Raw genomic sequence first — 23,340 nt, forward strand, 5'->3', positions numbered from 1 at the left:
GAAATAGACCTGTCTTCCTGGATGCTATCTGCACGAAGTCACTCACTAAGAGAAAAGAGGAAAGGAATGAATGTTTTGTGAGGATGTGCATTTGTATGAGATGATACAAATGAATGTATATACACAATCTGATGCATTCCTGGTGCATTTCCCGCAGGCAGGTATTAGCTACATGTCATAGACATACAAGTGAAGCTGCCTGTCAGACAGGCAAATGAAGCCTAGAGAAATAAGGAAATTTGCTTGAGGATGTACAGTGGATAAACTTTAGTGTTACAGTCAGAATTATCTTCTATAGCACAATTCTGATCATTATTTTTCTGCTTAAAATCTTTCAAGATTTCCTTTACCCTAAGGGCACGTTCCTCCTTTATAACATGCACAGAGACCCTTCACAACCTGAGCTCCATCCTCACCCTCATTCTTTCATAATCCTTTCTGGTCACCCTATACTCCCTTCTGTGCTTTGAAGGAAGTACATCTGCTTTCACTGTAGTGCCTTTCGGTTCCCTGAGGCTGTAATAGTCTCCCCACATTCTTTCCCTGACTCCCTTCTACACACTTTTAAACACTTATTCCTCTAAGAGTCTGTCCTAATAACCTTAATTACATGGCTTAACGATAGGTTGTTCGAATACTCGGCACTTAAACTATTGTTTGATTTTCCACCTTGACACTAAATGTGAAGTTTCGTGAAGGCAGGCACCTACACTGTGGTGTATGTATACCGTGTCTCTGGGCAAAGAACATGTCTGCACCTCAGATCTGAAATAGGGGATAATGATAGTTTTGGGACTTTCAAGAGAGAAATAATAATACTTACCTACTTCAGTAGTTGTGGACATTAAAAGAGTAAATATGTATGGGGTGATTAGCACACATTAACAAATATTGATTAGTAGTACAGTATGTACGATAAGTACCAAAAACATTATAGGAAGGAAAGATGTATGGATAATAAGCCTCACTCATATACCCACATTCTTTTTTCTCCCCCTCCTCCAAACTGGATTATGCTTGCTTTGAGGTAATTAACAGATCATTTAAAACTAAAAATAGGGCCAGAGAGATAGCTCAGTGGCACAAGTGCCTGCCTGGCAAGTGCAAGGTCCTCAGTTTGAGTCCCGGTACAAAGAAAAAATTATATATATATATATACACACACATATATATATAATTTTATACATATATATATAAGGTGTTCTTTTTTCTATCTTTCTGAAAACTTAAATTTTTTATTATCCTTTGGGAAAAGAAGAAATAGTTAAATGAATTCTCAATCATCTGTAGTTAGATTAACAACTTGTGGATTTTCTAAAGCAAGTTTTTGGGGTTTTTTTTGAGACAGGGTCTTGCTTTGTAGTATAAGCTGAGCTTGAACTCACTAGGTACCCCAGGCTGGCCTCAAACTCATGGTGCTCCTCCTGGCTCAGTCTCCCAGGTGCTGGAATGACAGGCATGCGCCACCATTCCTGGCTTCTATCGCAAGTTTTTAATTATCATTTGACTATGACATTCCCCACTAACCAAGCTATTTCTGGGTCAGCTACTTCAACCCTATACTCAGGAAAAGCCAGCTAATTTACATGGTACACTCAGAGAAAGGCAGGTTTACTACAACCAAAATGGACATTCAAGTACTATGTCATAAAGCCAGATGGAGATTATTTTTAGAAGCACTATTATTCCTTCCATGATTATATATAATCAAGGTCTGACTATATTTGAGATGAAAAATGGTTAGGATACCAAATCCTGTCTACTTGACTATGTGAAGCTGGAACAAACCAAGTGTATCTTTGTTTTGAAAGCTGTCTTGTCCTTGTGGGATGCTAACAGTGAGAAGTGCATATGTGGGGCAGACTGTATGGGAACTCTGGACTTTCCACGCAATTTTGTTGTGAACCTAACAATGCTCTAAAAAACAAATACACTTTTAAAAGTATCTTATCCTTGGGTAGAAAACAGACTGAACCTGATTTGTGTTATATCTAGTCTAAAAATATCCAGCAAAATGGAATGATTGGCTTTTTAGAAAGCCATTACCAGCTATGATATTTGAGCCATGGTTTGCTTTTCCAGAGGGGAAAGAATGTCAGCTTTTATGAAAGATGGATTTTAGCTCTTAGAAACAGGACACTTAGAATAAGGTGACTTTGCGATATTTGGGGGACTTGAAACCTAATAGCTGAGAAAATCTGATCTTCACAGATGACTTTTCTCTTCACCTCTGTCATAACTTTGGCATAATGTAATGTTATTCATCATTTTAATTTTCTTCTTTGAACTCCAGTATAAAATTGAAAAGCAGACCTTAAAGACACAGAAGCTGAATCTGTCTGTTTGGCATCGGGACACATTTAAGCGTAATAGTTTCCTAGGGGAGGTGGAACTTGATTTGGAAACATGGGACTGGGACAACAAACAGAATAAACAATTGAAGTGGTACCCTCTAAAGCGGAAGGTAAGTTCAGAGTTCCCTGGTTGGTTGGTTGGTTGGTTTGTGGCGTGCTGTATTGGAAATGGCTCAGTTGCAGTTAACTCAGAGTCTGATTGTAATTTGGAAACATTTTAAACTAGGGCTGGACTTACTTAGCTTGCATATTCAGTGGAGAAAGACTGGAAAGACTTAGGGAGAATGTTTAAATCACCTAGCACAAATGTCTCTGAGATTTCAGGAAGGTCATTTAAGTACTTCGATCCTTTGAAGTGTGAGACATACTTTAAGCCTAACATATGGTCAGATTTTGATAAATGTCCCATGTGTCACTTGAAAAGAAAGTAACGTTGGATATAATGGTTTATATCAATTAAGTCAATAATGGCTGATAAAATCTTTTTTTATCCTTACTGATTTCATGTCTGTGTGTACTATGAATTACTAAGAGAGATATGATTATGGATTTAGCTTGTACTTTTAGGTTTTTTATTTTTTATATATCTTGAGATTACCTTATGAAGTACATGCACATTTAGAATTATTTTATTCTAATGGAGTAACAGTTTTGTCATTGAAAAATACACTTTTTATCTCTAGTAATATTTTTTACCTTAAAGTCTACTTTTTTTGGACTTTTTTTTTTTTACTTTATTTTAAAGAAAATAGTACAAGAAAAAGAATAGCAAAATGCAAACAACACAAAGCAAGGACATTAAAAATGATACAGGGTTTCAAGCCAAATGATAGGGATTAACAGTGGTTGTTATATTACATATTGTTATCTTCAGTGAAGTTGCTCAGATTACCAGCTGTAAGAATAGAAGAAATTGCTCAAAGGAAGGAACTACTAGGATGAGGGAAAGAAGAAAAAGAAAGTATTAAAGCCTATTTTGTCTGTATTAGTATAGCTGTGTCAGCTTCCGCATAGTCACAAGTTTGTTTCAGTCCTTTAATTTTCAAATTTTCTGAATTCTTGTAGTTAAGATATGTTTCCTATAGGCAATAGTTTCAATTTTTTTCAGTCTGAAAATATTTGTTAATTAGATCATTTAGCCCAAGTATACTTGATGCAAATATTAATATGTTTGGGTACAAATCTGCTATTTATATTATTAGATTAATATTTGTATTACTAATCTTAATATTTGTAGTATTTTTCTTATTATTTCTATGATTACCTTCTTTTGGATTAATTATCATATACTTCCATTTTCTTGTCAATTACTAAATCAGGTATAGTTTTTTCTTTCTTACTGGTTAACGTAGAGATTACAGTATTCATCTTTGAATTAAAAGTGTCTAATATACAGGTTGGAGCGTAGCTCAGTGACAGCGCTTGCTGAGCATGCACAATGTCCTATGTTTGATCCTTGGTACCAGCAACAACAAAAATGTATGACTTCCAGGATAAGGAAAGGAGCTAAGAACACTTTAACTTCATTTATTTGTTCTCCTATCTTTTGTGGCATTTTTAGTCATATGTTGATTGTACAGAAATTTTAAATCCCGTTTGACACTACTGTTTAAGAATCTATTTATTTAGATTTGCCCTGCTTGCTTCCCCATTTCTCTGCATCCCTTCCTGAACCTCCATGCAAAGTTGTTCCTTGTGCCCACAGACTTTGTTTTAGTTCTACTCTTAGTGCTTATCTACTGGCAATAGATTCTCTCGGGTTTTCATTGTATCATATCTTTTTCACATACATTGTTTTTTTTTTTTTTTTTTGAGGTACTGGGAATCGAACTCAGGACCTTGTGCTTGCTGGGCAGGCATTGTGCTGCTGAGCTATAGCCACAGCTCTTTCTTCACATACGTTGTTGAAGGATATTTCTGCTTAGTTGCTAGGTCAGCAACTATTTCTCTTGACACTTTGAAGATGTTGTGACATTGTATCTGATGTTATATTCTGACTTGTATTCTGATTTGTCATTTCTATTGCAAAGTCAGCTATTAATCTTGTTTTTGTTCCTTTGAAGGTTGTGTATCTTTTTATCTCTCGTGTTTGTCTTTTATTTTTAATGGATTTGATATGAATGTAAGCATAGTTTTCTTTGTATTTATCCTGTTTTGTGTTTACTGAGCTCCTTGGATTTGGGTCTTGGTATCTTTCATAAATTTTAAAGATCTCTCAGCAGTTCTTTCTTCAAGTACTGATTTTCCCCTAATTTTTCCCAGCCTTTCTGGAACTTCTAATTACATGTGTACTCTACCTTGTAACTCTGTCTCATATGTCTTTTATCCTCATTTTTATATTTTATATTCACTTCTTCTCTATGCTTCAGGCTAGTTTTTTCTAACCTGTCTTTCAGTTCAATTATTTAATCTTCTTCTAATCTGTAGTTTAAACTCAACTTCAATATAAAATTTATTTATTTTTATTCAGATCTTCATTTGACTCTGTTTTGATTTCATTTCTGTCTAAAACATTGTCTTTATAAATACAGCAATCACAACTCAGGTTTGGTGGGTGCATGCCTGTAATCCTAGTACTTGGGAGGCTGAAGCAGAGGGATCACCCTGAGTTTGAGGCAACCTTTGGCTACATAGCAAATTCAAGGCCAGCCTGGACTATGTAGAGGGACCCTGTTTCTAAAAACAAAACAAAACAAAACAAAACAAAACTAGCAATCCCAGTTATTTCAAGTGTGTATCTTAAAATTTTAATAATCATTTGTGAGTCTCTTAGCTGTTTCTTCTTAAATCCTCATTTGATCACTTCATCCCTTGTCTTAATGTGCCTGTTCATTTTCCTTCCTGTGAAGCTTTATATATGGAAAAACTCTAGGGATAACTTGAGAGGGTTTATTTTGCTCCTGAGAGAATAGAACTAGAACCTTAATCTAGTCTGGGAATGAGCTGGCTTGAAGGTCATGTTCAGTTTTCTGGCCTAGTGGTTATTTGCTGGAATTTATAGGCTGTGGCTCTTTAGGAGTTTTGACTGAACACCTAGGGAAGTAGTCCTCAAATTTTAGCATGCATCTGATTCATCAGAAGGACTTGATGAAACACAACTTTTGGGAACCTGTTCCCCAGGTTTCTCACTGAGTTAGTTTTGAGACCACCCAAGAACACGCACAGAACAGGTTCCCCGGTAACACTGACGCTAAAAGCTCTGCTCAGCCTATCAGCGTCTCTCCGCTAGGCTTTTTATGTTCTCAGTTTGGCACTATGCAGAAAGCAGCTGAGGCTTCAAAGTGAGAAGCAGCGGAGAATGTTAGGCTCTAAGATCTTGTCCACTTAGCTAGCCCGGCACTTGGGAGGCTGAGGCACGAAGATCATTGTGAGTTCAAAGCCAGCCTGAAGTGCATGGTAAGGCCCTACCTCAAAAAAAAAAAAAAAAAAAATCGTGTCCATTTCAATCCTTTTTCTGTTTCAATAATGCTTTAACATTTTCAAATTGATTATTTTAATCCTGCATTTTTAATTTTTCTCAGTGTGAGGGTGCATTTCATCCAAGCTAGTCTACTATAGCTGGAAGTGATACATGCAAACAATACAAATTTGGTATCTCTGAAGTGGATCAAAAACACAGTGAATAGTAAACCATTTTTAGGAATTTAGTACAATAAAAGACAAAGTGCCATTAATCTCTCTCAAAATACTCAGCCTCACTTCCAACACAGCCCATCTTCTCGCTACTTTTGAAGCTGTTCTGAAGTCCTCTTTTCTGAGTGTTTTTGGTTGTGCTGTTACGACGGCCTGGAAGTCCTGAACCGATTAAAAACATTTACCTTTCATGGTTATTTTGGGTTTGGAGAAGAGCCAGAATTTGCACAGTGCCAGATCCAGTAAGTACACCTCCCCTTCCTTTGGATGGCCTTCAGGAGCAGTGTTCACCATGTTCTAGCACATCTCCTAAAGACACTCAGGAAAGAGGACTTCCAGAACTGCTTTAGAAAGTGGCAAAAATGGTGGGAAAATATTTTTGAAGAAAGGGGGGATTTTTTTTAAGGGTAGGAAGTATTTATTGAGAGAAAGAAAGCTGTCTAAGAGAGACAGAAGGGGTCCTCAGTGGGCAGCCCAAGGGGGACTATTTTGAGTGGGATTAATGGCAATGTGTCTTTAAGTATAATAAATTTTTAAAAATTTAAACATTCACTGTATATTTCACTCATAGCTCGTTCATAATAAAGCAGTTCCACTGAATAAATAGTTCCCAAATGTTGCATGAAAAGCACTTTAATCACTTATTTCTCGCTCTGCCCACGGCCTCTGGGTATGCATTCCCAGATGATGTCTATGCATTGCATTACCTTTCCCGTCTCTGGGACACAGTGCCTGACACCTGCAACATGAAAAAGTGGAGGGTTAATTTGACTCTCAGTTTCTAGAGATTCCACTCGTAGTCAACTGACTCCAAGGCAGAAACATCACCGTGGAAGACCTGATGGCAAAGATGCTAGTCTGTGGTGTGGCTGGCAAGCAGGGCAGGCAAACAATCCTGGCAAGGAAGGGGTGAGGGTCTAGAGTTAGACGCCAACGCCACCGCCCCATGATCCACCCAGACACACACAGAAGTGTGCTCTATGAATCCAGACTAGGTCCCCATGCCAGTCAAGATGACTCACCTCCTTAACCGACACAAACATCTTAGCTTTAACTAGCCTCCTCTAGGTTTCTGCTGCACACCCCTTTGGGAACTAAGGCCCTAACCAACCAGAGTTTGAATGTAAGCCCATCTCTCTTATGCTTGAAAAGAACATACATATCTTTAAGTTATTGTCCAATCTTTGTTATTCTTACAGACTCCTATGCTTTTAGTCTCTAACAGTCAGGTTAATACAGCTTTGAAAATATAAGATTACACACTGAATGACTAACAAAATGTGTGTGTTCTGATAAAAATGAACATTTTGGGGACACTTTTGCATCTCCAAGCAAACCATTCTGAGTACTCTACCATTTTTGAGACTGAAGACCATGGAATATTTTTGGGCACCCTGCAAGCTTTTCCAAGACATACAGCATTGCTTTTCCAGTTATAAAACCAACAGCCTATCTCCGATACAGAGGTCAATTTGAGTTCAGGGTTCTCAAGAATAATTATAGTCTCCGAAATGGGCCAGATGGTTTGGGAGCAGAGTACCCACAAACAAGATTTTTAAAACCCTGTGTCTTGCAACTACTGATTCCCCTTTATTTTTCAGACAGCACCAGTTGCCCTTGAAGCAGAAAACAGAGGTGAAATGAAGCTAGCTCTCCAGTATGTTCCAGAGCCAGTTCCTGGTATGTAATGATTTTCTACTCACATCCGTGTGCTTTCCTTATCCCAGTCTTCTCAAAAGACTTTCAGAGTAGAACCTTCTATTGCTGTGAATATTTTCAGTTTTTTAGTCGAATATGCAGTCTTTCTTTTAAATTGCCCCTCCTTCTCCAACAACTTGTACCTACACAATGTAAACAGCCTTTCCTGTATTCAGAAGTTGAGTGTCTTCATACTGCTGTGATGAGAATGGATCTTGAGGGCCAGGGATGTAGCTCAGTGGCATAGTGCCTGCCTGGCAAGTGCAAGGTCCTGAGTTCAATAATTGGTACCAAAAAAAAAAAAAAACAAAACAGCATGGAACTTGAGTCATCTCTTTCCCACGTGGGAACTAGAAATATTCATAGGAACTCCCTAAGAACTTAGAGCTCATTGAGTCTCCATTCTCAGAGTCTTATTAAGGGATAAAGCTTTTTTCTTCAAGTTTACTGTATTATTCTTGACTTTGGGGCCTCAGGTCTTCCTGCCAGGAGCAAAAACTGGCAGGAAAAGAATGCCAGCCCTTGCGCTATCTCCCAAGCAAGTCTCCCCAAAGTAGTTTCCTTAGAATCTGTATGAGTGTTATGGCTAAATTGAGGATTTCAGGCTCAAACGTTTTTAGTAACCAGGCAGTACAACAAGGGATATGAAGAAAATAATAGATGGTAAGGGCAGTAGCTGAAGTAAGATAAGATATTCTAATTAAGTTTTTAAAAAGTTGAAGGGTACGGGACATGGTGGTGCACACCTGGAATCCCAGAACTCAGGAGGCTGAAGCAAGAGGAACACTGCAAGTTCAAGGCCAGCCTGAACTATGTAGTGAGACAATGCCCCGCCCCCTGCAAAAAAAATTGAAGGGCAAGCAAAGCATATATTTGGGCCAGATTGCTGCCAGACCATCATCTTGTGACATTTGGATCTTCCTAGAAGGAAGATTCTTTTGCATATAATTTGTATCCTATAATTTATGGTCAACATGCATAAAAATGCCAACCTCATGTCTTATTCCCCTACCACTTGGTAGTTGAGAGACCCAGGGAATTGTGTGTTGTGCTGGGTTCCGCCTGGTCTGCATTTTCACTCATACAGTTTTTCTCCCCTGGAATGGCTTTTTCTTCTCCTTGGCCTGTTCAAGTCTTAGACGAAGTCCCATCTCCTCCATAAAGCTTTTTGAGGATTATATCAACCCTCACTGATCACATCATTTTCTAGAACACTGCAGCAATACCTTTGCATTTCTCTCTACATTATATACTCATGGTTTTAATTTGAATTAATTTCTCTTGCTTAATTGTAAACATTTCCTGAAGGCATAGATTATTTCTTGTATTCCTTGTATATTTAGTGACACCATAGGGATGAGAACATTACAGATGTTCACAAAATGCTGCCTGGTCAATTTGTTGCTCTAAGCCATGCCGAAAAATCTGATAGCATACCTTTGTCCATGTGCACCCAGTCCAGATAGCAACTCCAGACTAAGTCAACTTGTTAGTAATTCCCTACTTATGGTATTAACTATTGTGTGTATATATATGCAATATCCCTATAAAATATTTTGACACTTTTAATAAGAATATAGACTATCCCTTAGCCAGTACCAATTTTGGTTAATTTACACTCAAACATATTCAAATGCCTTTCACCAATACCAGCTGATACTGGTGTTAGTGTTCGAAGGGATTATTCATTTCACTGAGATGCTTTGAGTATAATTGTAAATGGATGACTCACATCCCTGCTGTCTGATCTTACTGAACCAAGGAAAATCCAAAAAGAAATGATGAGTTACTCTATACTTGGAATCAGTATGTTTTTTTTCATTCTTAGGAATTATTTTTATACAGATATCTGAGCTCAGTACAGCCAGACTATGAAAGATACAGCTTAGAGTGTGTAGTTTAGCCCTTGAGCTAGACCATCTTTAGGCTGACATCTTCGGACATGTTATTGTTAAGAGACAAATAGCTATAAAACTTTTCTCTCCTTTTTTAAAATTATAGGTAAAAAGCTTCCTACAACTGGAGAAGTGCACATCTGGGTGAAGGAATGCTTTGATCTTCCGCTGCTAAGGGGAAGCCATCTAAATTCTTTTGTGAAATGGTAATAGCATTAATTACTTGGCTTTCTTCAGGTGTACTGTAGCTTCTCCTTTGCTGGTTGGTTTCAGCAGCAAAACCAACTCATAGTGTCTGTGATGCTAAAACTCATAGGCTTGATGAGTTTACTTGGAACAAACAGAGACATGAAATTTACAAATCTGTAACATGAATTTCTAAGGCTTCACTGAATTTTAAAATCATAATACTAAGAGGGGACAGGCTGAGGTAGGAGGATCACTACAAGTTCAAGGCCAACCTGGGCTACAGAGTGACTTCAAGGCCAGTCTGAACTATATCGCGAGACCCTGTCTCAAAAAACAACCCCCCCCCCTCAAAAAAAAAAAAAAACCCAAAATACTAAGAGATTATAGATACAGATGAAACTGAGTCCTCAAACTCAGATATATAAGGTATTTTAGGGATATATCTGTTGGTGAGATTTATATTTCTGATGGCAAATGTCACGTTCTTTGGCTTTTCTGTGGAGTAGGAGAAATTCTTTGTCTCTCATATTCTGTGGCCCATTTGCAAAGATTCCTTGCATCAGAATGCAAATATTTGGAAAATGACTTGCTACACAGACCCTTACTAAGAGTTAGATCATTAGAACTTAAGATAGTTTGGGCTTTTAAGTGGCAAACTTTTTTTCTGTTATACATTTAAAGTACATGGCATGTAGTAAATAATAACTAGGTAGATTAGTATAATCTCCTTGTTGCCTCTAATTTTATCTATACAGATTCTACTAGAAGACAAATAGTAGTTATTTAAATATGTGACATAGATTTTAATATATATGACATTATTTATGATTCATCCTATATGTATTTTTCATAGATGTCAGCCAGTAAAATTTTTGAACTCAGGTCAGTCTGCCATGTTGAAACCACTCTTAGACCTTGTGCCTTTATAAGAGATGTGGTAGATTAAAGTTCACTTGATGATGGGCTGGGGATTTAGCTCAGCGGCAAAAGCGCCTGCCTGGCAGGCGCAAGGTCGTGAGTTCGGTTCCTGGTACCGGAGAAAAACCAAAAACAAAAAACAAAACAGAATGCAAAAGTTCACTTGATGATTATCTTAAATAAAACAAGTGAGAGAAAAAATGTATTATCATTCAAATTCAAATCTAGCAAATTTGAGAGTTTTCTTTTTCAGCTCTGTAATAGTAATTCCTTTGGCTATCCTAACTAATCAGGAATAGCCTGTACTTCTAAATTTTATAGAAATCCTCAAGCAATTGCTACCATATTAGAGCTTACTAAATGCAAGTACCATGCCTGTCCATAAGTGTTTTTGGTGTTATTTATTCTAATTTTGTGTTATTTAATACTAATATCAACTTTTTGACATTGATATCACCATTCGCACTTTGTAGATGAGGAAACAAGTGTGTGAGAGATTAAGCAACTTTCCCTAAAATGTGCAACCAATAAGTAGCAGAGTTAGGATTCACACTAAGTCTACCCAGCTCTATTTCCACAGTCTTTCCAGCATGAATCACCTTTCCCTACCTTCAACCAAACCACCAGCGCTATCTCGCCAGTCTTTTCCCCTCCATTACCAATCCTTAGTAGCTGTGCTGTAGGGTACTGGAAGCATAAAAGCTCACTGTTGTACTGAAACGGTCTCACAGTAATGCCCCTTTTTGTATGTAGTACCATTCTTCCAGATACCAGTAGGAAAAGTCGCCAGAAGACAAGAGCTGTAGGGAAAACAAACAACCCCATTTTCAACCACACTATGGTGTACGATGGGTTCCGACCTGAAGATCTGATGGAAGCTTGTGTGGAGCTCACTGTCTGGGACCATTACAAATTAACCAACCAGTTTTTAGGAGGTCTTCGGATTGGCTTTGGAACAGGTAATTCTCCTGGAGACATTAGAAATGGATTTCTTTGTTTCTTTCTAATGAAAATAGATACTCTGTATCCATTAAGTTTAATGAAATGAATGAGTAAAGGAGTGCCAGGCTGTGTGCCAGGGCCTCTGGATATGAGGATTAACAGGGTACAGTGTCTGTCATATAGAGCTTAAATTTTGTTGGGGCAAGGGGTAGGGGACAGAAATGCCTTTAATACTACTTTCCCCCAAAAACACATTTGTGATCCTTCAGGGCTAAAAAGGTGTGCTTTGAATAATAATAACTAATATTTATGGAGCACTAGTCATTGTATTAAATGTTTCATTTGCATTATTTCATTTAATCTTCATAACAGTTCTATGAGCTATTTACTATTATCTCCAAAAGAACTGATAGCCAAAAAAATTAAGTGACAGAGCTCCTAACAGAAGGATTCAAGGTTCTAAATTGAGTCTGCTTGGCATTAAAGCCTTAGCCATGCTTCCTAGATATCATCAAGTGTCACCTCCAACCCAGTGCAGAAACCTTTCAACTCTCTCATGCCACTGATACATTTTCATCCAGCTTTTACATTCATGTGAAGAGAAATCATTGTTCTTGGACTTATGGGAACGATCTCAACAATGGAGTCACTCAGATGGCCAAATAATCACACTTTCTTGTCTTGTGCCCCAGGTCTGTCTTCTAATGGGTTATTCATTTTAAATGCAAAGTTTCCTTTTTTTGTTTTTTTCAGGTAAAAGCTATGGGACTGAAGTAGATTGGATGGATTCCACTTCAGAGGAAGTTGCTCTCTGGGAGAAGATGGTAAATTCCCCTAACACTTGGATTGAAGCCACACTGCCCCTCAGAATGCTTCTGATTGCCAAAATTTCTAAGTAAGCCCAAAGTCTACTGGCTCCTCCACTGCAGATTGCTACATAGATGGAAGCTGATCTGGAAAAGCTGACTACATGGGTGAAAATCCTCAGTTCCTATCTGTTGCCACGAATGAACACGACATAGCACATTGAAGTCAATCTGCATGTGTGCCTTTGATTACAAGGCCCAAGGGATTTAAATAATGACAAGATGTGTGGCTTACTTGTGATTCCAATATTGAAGATATTTGACCAAGCTAGGAAAACTTAACTGTTGCTTCTTCTTGAAAGAAAAAGCTGCCAAGAAATACTAAATCTGGGATATTTTCAACCAAAAATCTTTCTAGTTTTCCACTGTGTGTTCCATAACACACACGATCTTGTTTTCCAGCTAAGGCCTACTCCTTGATTAACAAAAAACGTAGCACTTGTAAATAGGTAGAAAAATATAAAGAAAGTTTTTCCTGGGATGGGGCAAGAAGAAGAACATCAACGATGACAAAGAATTATACAATAAGACAAATATATACTCTGAGATCTCCAATAGAATATAGAATTCCATGTTACAGCAATAAGACTGAATTTACAGCATTTATTTTTGCCTTTAGAAACTGCCTTCCCTTTTCCTGGCTCTCAGATGTACTTTGGTGCCACCCACTGGCTAACATGGAATTCAGTTTTTGGCTTATTTGAGCTCAGTTCTATCCTAAAATAGATCTCAACCCTGTAGTATTTTATAATAGAGTATGTTGAAAATTTTTTGCATGAATGATTGTTTTCCTTACAGCTTTACTACATGAACACAGCATAAGGGTAGTCACCGACATGCTTTGCACAAAGTTTAAATTAGAATGTAAATTGTTCAATTTTACTGTACTTCCTATGTATGTGCAGTTTTCATAAAATATTTTGTAAAACCCTTAAATAAATTATCATACAATCTAAATTTTATTGGCAAATTAGCCTATTATTTCTTAAATACATTTTTGTTAGTGCATACTCAATTTACAAAACAGTGGGCTTCAATATGGTATTTTCATACAGGCATATAACATATTTTTGATCATATTTATCTTTACGTTACCCTCCCTGACCCCTTCTCCCTTCCACTTGTTCCCTAGCTCTTGCATAATAATACTATTTATTTTAAATGAAGTACTTTATATTAAGAATCCTAAAATCTGAATTCCCTAACAAGGCTAATGAACAACTTCTGTTGGGATAATACTTCTCCATAGTCTTTAACTCTTGGCATCATTTTACTTAAATGGCTGTCTTTGGCTATGTTAGTAAGAGTAGAATTTGGGGGGCACTGGGGGTGTTTCTCAGTGGTAGAGTGCTCGCCTAGTATCTGAGAAGCCCTGGGTTTCATCCTCAGAATTTTTGTTTCAAAAAGAATAGTTGAAAAACTTGAAGATAAGGTAATTTAGTCTTAAAATTTTTTCCAGAGATTATACTGGGTGGTTTGAGTACCCAAAACATCACTCCCCCTTCAGACCCAGTAGCTTGGTCTTCTCAAAACAAGCACTGGTTTAAATGTAGGTTGGGAAAGCCTGGATAATTCACGAGCGCAAGATCTTACAACAGGCATCTAATAAAACCGCAAGACTGCTTGCCTCCCTCCCCAAATAGATCCTAGAGCCTTTTATCTACTTGCCAGTAAGAGGGACTAACCTAGGACAATGCCCTTTCCCTTGTCTCCCTAATCTGTTATGAGAGTGTTTAGCTTTATTCTCTCTGACCTTGGAGAACAAGATGAGTTAAATAGAACCATATCTCCAAGGTTGCTTGGAACACAGTAGCAGCCATGCAAACCCTATTCTGCCTTGTGCCGTGTCACAGTACTTTCTTGGCCCTCTTTCCGTAATCTGTTCAACTGATCTTTCGGCATCCAGCCACTAACAATGGCCTGTCCGCTTCCACACTGAGGTCTCTTAGGTTTAAAAGACCACAATGAACGATGGACCCGCCCACACTGCCTAGCCTCTATCTAAAGTATGTCCTACTGCCTCAAAAGTCTAAAGGGATTTCATGACACATTGGCTTCTGGAAAAGAAAATACAAATCGTAAATTTAATCTCACCTGGCCTCAAGAAGAATGCTAAATGTGAATTTCCTGAATTTTAAAATGTGTGCCACCTAAATTCTCTGGGGATCTTGGCTTGACAGGCTTTTGAATTAGTGTAACTTTTAGCCAAGGACCCTGCTGAAACTTCAAAGCATATTTTCTTAAACTGGAGGCATTTCCTTGGACTGCATGTTCTAGGGCATTTATTTATTTATAAACTCTGAATAAGCAGGAAAGGGGAGATTTAGTTCACAGACAGATACAGCCCATGGAAACCCAGGTTACTCTGGGGATTTGAGGCAGGAACCAGGAACTCAAATGTCATCTCCTCCCTCAAGGAGGGAGAAATAGTACTTCCAGTAGCTCTAGCATCACAGCTGTGCCACAGCACCTCTCTTCTTTAGGTCCTGCTAGAGAAATCTCTGGGGGAATCTGGCTAGCCTTTGACCCAATCCCCACCTACTGGGCCATTTACTGTAACCAAGAATGGATGAAGTAAGATCTCCTGATTCCCACAGCCTGGGTTAATGTACCTGCGTGTGTCCATGGGGTCATAGTCAGAAGAATGGGGTGTTGTGTAAACATGGGCAAAATTCATGGTATTTTGAATCTCAAGTGAAAACATTTCAAAATTCTATTATTTAAAAAAAAAGAAATAAAAATTCCTAAGTATCACTGATGATTCTTTCCAGAGGCCTAAATTCCCCAACTCACCCTGACTACTGCAGCTTCTAAGCAGGTAACGATTATCCTGGGAACTCCCTGGCCTGCTCATACAGCCTTGGAGTCCACCAAAAGCATGATTACTGTTTGCCTAGTCCAAATTCATCTAGACTGGTCTCCCACCCTTCTGTTCTCTGTATTTACATTTTCCAGAAAACTTGCTTGCACTTTTATATATATATATATATATCTGTCATCCATAAATTCTGCCTTCACTCCCATTTTGCTCCCATTCTGTTTTGGGGTCACTCTCCCATCTCCTCTCTCATCTCCCCTTCTCCCTACTTACTAATTTCACTAGTTCCTTTCATGAAACAAACTATGCTCTCACATACTTAATTCAGTCACAAAACATTTCTTCAGGTGGCTTGTTCTAAAAACTGGTTATCCTCAGCATTACAACATGGAGATCCACGCTTATTTCAGTACCTCAGTTAGGATGTAAGATTAGATTTCAGATTATTGCTTCTCTATCTCCTTATAACCATCTGTTTCTTTTTCTTTCTCACTTTCTTTCATTATAAGATGCTTCAGGCGCATCTCATATATTTTTCAAAAATTTATTAGTATATGTTTGCAGTACATAATGACCACTTTCATTGTGGGTATTTGGCACATGTACATGACGTATCTTAATTCTTTTTTGCATCCCTTTCCCTTTAACCCCTTCCCCCTTCCCTCCATTTCCTGTTCCCCTTCATACTTGCAAAAGATCTCTCTCCATTTCCTATTAGTTATTTTTTATTTTTCTTGTTACTTTACTTATACTTTGGATTTCTCATATGAAAGAATCTGTTTGGTATTTAAGCATGTGTGGTTGATTTATTTCATTTAACATGTTTTCAAGGTGCATCCATTTTCCTACATTGGGTTCAAACTTATCTTTCTTTATAGCAAAGTAGTATTCCATTATGCATAGATACTACATTTTCTTTATCTATTCATCTATTGATGGACATACAGGCTGCTTCCAAGATTTACCTATTATAAATTGTAATGCTGTACATAATGGTATGCATGTATCATTATAATGTGATGGCTTCAAATCTTCAGGAAGAAGCCTCTTAGGGGAATAGCTGGATTGAAAGGAACTTTATATTTTTAGTTTTTTTGAGGAATCTCCATATTGATTTCCATAATGGTTTATACTAGTTCACATTCCTGCCAGTCACGGAGGAAGATTCCTTTTTCACACAGTCTTGCCAACATTTGTTACTATTTGACTTCTTGATGATGGCCATTCTTTCTGGACTAAGATAAAATCTCAGTGTTGTTTTAATTTGCATTTCTCTAATGGCAAGCAAAGTTGAACATTTTTCTTGTAATATGGGCCTTTTAAATTTGTTCTTCTAAGAAATGTCTATTTCCATTGCATATTTTTGACTGGATCTTTTATTTAGGGGGTTCTAATTTTTTTTAGTTCTTTGTATATTCTTTGAGTCCTTTATCCAAGGTATAGCTGGAAAAAAATTTTTCTCATTCTGTAGGTTGTCTCTTCCCTCTAGTGGTTGTTTTTAATTTGATATGATCCGTTTTGTTGACTCTCGCTGTTATTTCTTGTATGACTGGAGTTCTATTGAGAACGTACTTGTCTATGCCTATGTCTTCAAGAGTTTGACCTACTCTATCTTCCATTAGATTAAGGATTTCCGTTTTATTATTTAGATCTTTGATCCACTTCAATTTAAACTTAATACACAGTGAGAGATATGGGTCTAAATTCAATTTTTGGTATGTGGAAAGCCAGTTTTCTCAGCATTATTTGTCAAAGAGGCTATCTTTCCTCCAGTGAAGGTGTTTGGCCCCTTTATCAAAGATAAAGTAGGTGAGTGTGATTGGATTTGTTTCTGCATCTTCTAATCCGTCCCATCGATCCTTAAATCTGGGGGTTTTTTTGCCAGTACCATGCTGTTTTTTTTTTTTTTTTTATCACAATAGCTTTGTAGTATAACTTGGAGTTAGGTATTGTGCTGCTACCTGCCTTGTCCTTGTTACCCAGAATTGATTTTGCTATTCTGGGCTCTTAGTTCATATTAATTTTAGGATTTTTTTCCTTAGTTCTGTGAAAAATGCTATTGGTATTTTGATTAAGATTGCATTAAATCTGTATTTCAGTTTTGGAAGTATTGCCATTTTGACAATATTCATTATGCCTATCCAGGAACAGGGGACATCATTCTATCTTCTGATATCCTCTTTGATCTCCTTTTTTAGAATACTGTAGTTTTCATTGTAGAGGTCTTTCAGTTCCTTGCTTAGATTAATTTCTAAGTACTATATGTAATTTATTTTGGTGCTATTGTGAATAATACTCTTTCCCTAATTTCTTCCTCAGTGAATTCATTATTGATACACAAGAAAGAATGTTATTGATTTGTGTGCATTGATTTTCTATCCTACTACTTTGCTAAATTTGTTTATTAATTTTAGGAGTCTTTTGATGCAATGTTTTTGGGTCCTCTGTGTAAAGAATCATGTCATCTGTAAATATAACTTGATATTTTCCTTTCCAATACATATTCCTTTTATCTCTTCCTCTGGCAGATTTATCTCTTTCTTATTTCTCTGGCTGATTCAAGTACTATATTGAACAGGAGTAATGATAGTGGAGATCCTTGTCTTGTTCCTGATTTTAAAGGGAAAGTTTTCAGTTTCTCTCCACTCAATATAATGTTAGCCATTGGTTTGAAATACATAGCTTTTATCAGATTGAAGTACAGTCCTTTTATATCTATTTTCTTCTGGGTTTTTGTTAATAAAAACTGGATTTTGTTAAAAAGCTTTTTCTGCATCTACTGATGTGATCATGTGACTTTTGTCATTATTTCTGTTTATGTGGTGTATTATATTTATTGATTTGTATATATTGAATGATCCTTCCATTCCTGGAATTAAACCTACTTGGTCATGATGCATGATCCTTTTGATGACTTGCTGAATTCTATTTGCCAGTATTTTGAAGATTTTTACATCTACATTTATTAAGGAGATTGGACTGTAGTTTTCTTTTCTAGTTGAGTCTTTGTCTGGTTTTGAAGTCAGACTTCCTGGCTCCCAGGAAGAACTCCTTCCCTTTCAATTTCATTAAAGAGTTTTAGGAGTATTGGTGTCATAGCCTCCCTGGAGGTCTTGTAGAACTCAGCAATAAATCCATCAAGTAATGAGCTTTTCTTAGTTGGTAGGTTTTTTTTTTATTACAGTCTCAATTTCATTGCTTATTATTGGTTTGTTCAGAACTTTTATGTCTTCTTGTTTCAGTTTTGTTAATTCCTATGTGTCTAGGAATCCACCCACTTCTTCAAAATTCTGACATTTGTTGGAGTACAACTTTTCTTAGTGGTGGAGTCTGTTGTGATTTTGCCTTTTTCATTTCTAACTAATGCAAGTGAATATTTTCTCTCCTTTTGTTAAGTGTGGCTAAGAGTTTATCTATCCAGTTTATTCTTTCAAAGAAGCAACTCTGATTCATTGATACTATGTACTGTGTTTTTACTCTCAATTTTGTGTATTTCTGCTCTGATCTTTATGATTTCCCTTCTTAAATTAGGTCTGGGATTGGACTGCTGTGGTTTTTCAAGTATCTTGAGGTTCATTATGTTATTTACTTGAGTCATTGTTTTCCTAATGTGAGCAAAAACTGGAATAAAGTTCTCTCTTAAGTATGCTTTCATCATGTGCCATAGATTCTGGTGTTTTGTACTGGCATTGTTGCTTGATTCCAGGAATTGTTTAATATCTTCCTTGATTTATTCTGTGACCCACCGAGTGTCTAGAGGTGTGTTATTTAATTTCTAGACGTTTATAAATTTTTTGTCATTTTTTGTAGTTGATTTCTAGTTTCAATGTACAATTATCTAATAGTACACATGGGGTGATTTTGATTTCTTTGTATTTACATAAGCAGGCTTTGTGGACTAGTATGAGTTCTATTTTGTAGGAAATCCAGTTTGTTGCGGAGAAGAATGTGTATTATGTTGTAGTAGATTAAAACATCTGTAGATATCTATTAAGTTCATTTGTTCAAAGGTGAGATTCAACTCTAATATTTCTTTGTTGGTTTTTTATTTAGTTGATCTGTTTCTTTGTGTGAGTGGGATAAGGAGGTCACCCACTATGTGTTTATTTGTTTGTTTGTGTTTATTTGACCTTTCTAAAATTTAAAAAGTTTTTATTAATACATGTTTGCACTACATAATGTTTACATTCCTACCATGGAATTGGTAAATGTACATAACATATCTTAATTTTTTATGTCCAGTAGTGTTTGTTTTATGCTGTTAAGTGCTTCAACATTCAGTGCCTATATAATTGTTCTCTCTTCCTATTGGATTGTCCCCTTAATTAACTTCCCACAATGAATGAAACCATATACTACAAATATGTACTTACACATTTTTAAAATAAAAATCCTATAGGAATAGTCAACCTTTTATGCTTATATCACAGCATCAAGATTATTCTGAATTTTAAGTTTTGTATCTCTTTTGTAAAGTTATCCTTCTAACATAAATATTTTCTATGCCATTAAGACTTGCCTATAAACATATAATGTTCAGTGGTTCAATTTTCTGGCTCAGTGGCTCAATGTTCAATATTCTGTTGTGTAAATATATCACAATTTTCTTAACATTTCCCTTTTTTGGGACATTTAGGTTTCCAACTTTTGGTTATTATAAACTATGCTGCAATGCAAAGCTTTGAGTAAATGTTTCTTTCAGATTTCTTCCCTAGGAAAGATTTCCCCAGAAAGGTAATTACTACTTCAAAAGACATGAAAGACATTAAGTTTTCAATAAATAGTGTCAACTGACTTTCACCAACAGAGTGCCTAGTTCACTATACCCTTGCCAATCCTGAGTAGTTATAAATTAAGGGAAATATTTTTGACTAATTTGATAGGTGAAAGATACCTAGTTTTGGACTTCTAGTAAAATGACAGAACAGTAAACAGCCACAAATCAACCTCTCCAAGATTCAGAATCCAGACACTGGAAAATAATAATTTGGGGAAGAAAAGAAGGATGGGGGTGGATCCCTGGGACCCAGGAAGGATCTGAAGGGAAAATTGGAGTCCACAAAAAAAGTGCAGAGAAAGACCTCAACATAGAAAAAGTGCAATCTGTACTTCCTCTCCAGCTCCTGGCACATGGTGTGAGAGAGGAGGACGCAATCTGTAGAGACCCAGTGAGGGCGGGTGACTTCAGAGGCTTCCAGTTAAAGATGCTCCATAGAATGGAGCAGTGCATGCTGTGCCAGCACAAATGACTGCCATGGCCCCTGGAGAGGGTGCTTGGTTGCACACCATTTTAGGGAGGGGCCAACTGAACCTGGGACTCAGAGCAGCCCTGGGCTGGCTTCATTTCAGGGCTCCGAGTGTTGAAATCTCACAGTGACTGGGATGAGAGACAACTTCAGGGGACATCCAGAGCCAAGAAACCATGGTCAGGCCAGCAAGAGAGATCCAGAATGTTGTAGGCTGAATAACTCAGGCCCCGACCCCATGACCAAAGGCCAGGATCAGCCTGAATTTCTTTGTATTTGAAGGTATCGGAACTGGCATCCTGCCCAAATCGTACTGCAGGCTTGCTGGGCTTGTCCAGCACAGGTCTGGACTCTGACTGCCTCCTTTGTCTACTGGCAATAGCTGAATCATGCCCTGAATGGGACACTGCCACAAAACTGTAGCCAGGAGAATTTGTTTTTCGTTTCAGTATTGTTGTTTGCTTGGTCCATTTTTTTTCTTGTTTGTTTTTGTTTTCTCATGAGTGTGAACATTGTTTTTAGTTTTGTTTTCTTTCTTTCTTCTTTCTTTCTTTCTTTCTTTCTCTCTCTCTTTCTCTCTCCCTCTTTCTTTCTTTCTTTCTTCCTTCCTTCCTTCCTTCTTTCTTTCTTTCTTTCTTTCTTTTTCTTTCTTTCTTTCTTTCTTTCTTTCTTTTCTTCCTTTTTCCTGAGGCTTGGGTAATCTTTCTTTGTCCTTCAGCCTTGCTGATACTCTATTTCTCTATTTTTTTTCTTCTTATCCTTTTTAAATTTTCTTCCCTTAATGAAGAATGGCTTTACTGAGTGGATATTTACTGTGTATAATTTTTTGATGTGTCTTAGATCTTGTTATATAACTATAAAATCTTGTACATGTGGTTAGCACTGGCAAATTAATAATTATCACGATCTGTCATCTCCTAGTCTATGCTTGATGCTTTTGTTATTACTGACTGTACTACTTTAGCCAAGGTGACTTAATTGTTGTGATCAGTTGATCTTCCTTGCATACCAATACCTAGATTGTCTGGGGGGTCATAAGCAATACTATAGTCCAGTACCAAAGAACTGGGTGCTAGACCAAGCAGATAGCAACCTTTCATCCATATTAAATCAAATGAGACAGGATCTTGGGACAGACTCAAGAGCCAAAGCCAGCTATGCCTAGAAGATATCTCTGAAAAGTAGTAATTTCCTAAAGAGGTTTGAAATTAGCAGTAGAGCTACCTACCATAAGCAATTTACAGGCCTCAATCCAGAAAACAAATAAACAAAGAAAATAGAAGGCATGGAACCAAGATGCACCCCATAAACCTCAACTCACCCAAAGCAAATCAAGGGGCCACTGAAGTGAAAGAAACTAAAAACCTCTCAGCTGAAGTCTATGAAATGGTGGCAGTGAAAGAAACAAAGCAAGTCAACAGATCTCTTGACAAAAATGAAATAGAGATAGAGATGACAGCCATAAGGAAGGAAATGGTTAGCGAATCTAGAGCAGATATAGGAAATAAAAAAAGAGAGGTGCATAGCAAAGACAAGGAAACTATGAATGCCTAATGCAGAAAAGACCTGGATTTCATAAAAACAGACTCATTGGAAATCCAGGAAATTAAAAATTCTACTGAAAGTATACATGGCAAAGTCAAGCAGTATGAAGATAGAATATCAGATCTAGAAGACAAGATTGTGGCTGGTGATCATCAAATGAAAGATCATTTAAAAATAGCAACAGACCATGAATAAATCAATCCAACAGCTGCTAGATGATACAAGGAAAATGAATATGACTAATTGGAATCAATGAAGAATCAGGAGATAGAACAAAGGGCATAAAAAAACCCTTACAGAATAGAAGAAAACTTTCCAAGAATGGGAAAAGCTTGAGATACAGATAAGTGAAATAAGCTCTTTAGCTATGATTAGAAAAAAACTACACCAAGGCATGTAATAGTCAATATTCTAGAAATTCAACACAAAAACATATTAAAAGCTGTTAGAGAAAAAGAAACATCTGTGAAAGAAAAACTCATCAGAATCACAGAAGATGTCTCAACATAAACCTTAAGTCAAGAAAAGCTTGGCATGAAGTATATCAAGACCTAAAAATAAACAACCAGCAATCTAGATTGATGTACCCCACAAAATTATCGTTTAAAATTAATGGAAAAATAAGATACTTCTGTGATAAAAGTACATGAAGAAACTCAGGACTAGCGAACCAGCACTTCAAAAAGTTCTGGAGGATATCCTAGAAAAGACAACAATTTCAAGAGTCCCAGTAGAATGAATCTACCAGGTAAGGCAAACAGAGGGGGAAAAAAAAAAACCCAAACAGGAAAATAATATGACAAGGATAAGTCAATACCTGTCATTTGTAACAATCAATGGGAATGGTTTCAATTCACCAATCAAAAGAAACACATGGGCAGAATGGATCAAGAAACAAGATCCAATAATATGATGCATAGAGGAAGCACATTTAGCTAAAAAAGACATTCATATACTGAAAGTAGAAGGGTAGAAAAAGATTTTCCATGTGACAGAAACTTGGCAAAAGCAGGGTTAGCTATTCTATTTGCAGACAAAGTGGATTTCAAGTCAAGACTGATCAGAAGAGACAGAGAAGTTCACTACATATTTGTTAAAGGAATGATCCAAGATGAAGAGATAATAATCATAAATATATATGCACCAGCCAGGTTTGATGGAGCAGGACTGTAATCCCAGCATTGGGGAGGCTGAGGCAGGAGAGTCTCTATGAGTTTGAGGCGAACCTGGGCTACA

General features: G+C 37.0%; 1 protein-coding gene across 8 annotated transcripts in view; it reads left to right on the forward strand.

The window, feature by feature from the left end:
• The window catches only part of Sytl2 (synaptotagmin-like 2), a 68,553-nt gene extending 55,096 nt beyond the window's left edge, over positions 1–13,457 (forward strand). For all 8 annotated transcript variants that reach the window (XM_013511851.1, XM_005379769.2, XM_005379771.2 and 5 more), the window contains 5 exons: positions 2,294–2,464; positions 7,589–7,667; positions 9,687–9,786; positions 11,441–11,646; positions 12,383–13,457. In XM_013511851.1, coding sequence (XP_013367305.1) covers positions 2,294–2,464; positions 7,589–7,667; positions 9,687–9,786; positions 11,441–11,646; positions 12,383–12,528 — 702 coding nt within the window. In that variant the 3' untranslated portion in view covers positions 12,529–13,457. The remainder of the gene's footprint in view (positions 1–2,293; positions 2,465–7,588; positions 7,668–9,686; positions 9,787–11,440; positions 11,647–12,382) is intronic.
• The last annotated feature ends 9,883 nt before the right edge of the window (positions 13,458–23,340 follow it).

This window comes from Chinchilla lanigera, unplaced genomic scaffold, assembly GCF_000276665.1.
Source record: "Chinchilla lanigera isolate Chin_1 unplaced genomic scaffold, ChiLan1.0 scaffold00013, whole genome shotgun sequence".
Lineage (NCBI taxonomy): Eukaryota > Metazoa > Chordata > Mammalia > Rodentia > Chinchillidae > Chinchilla > Chinchilla lanigera.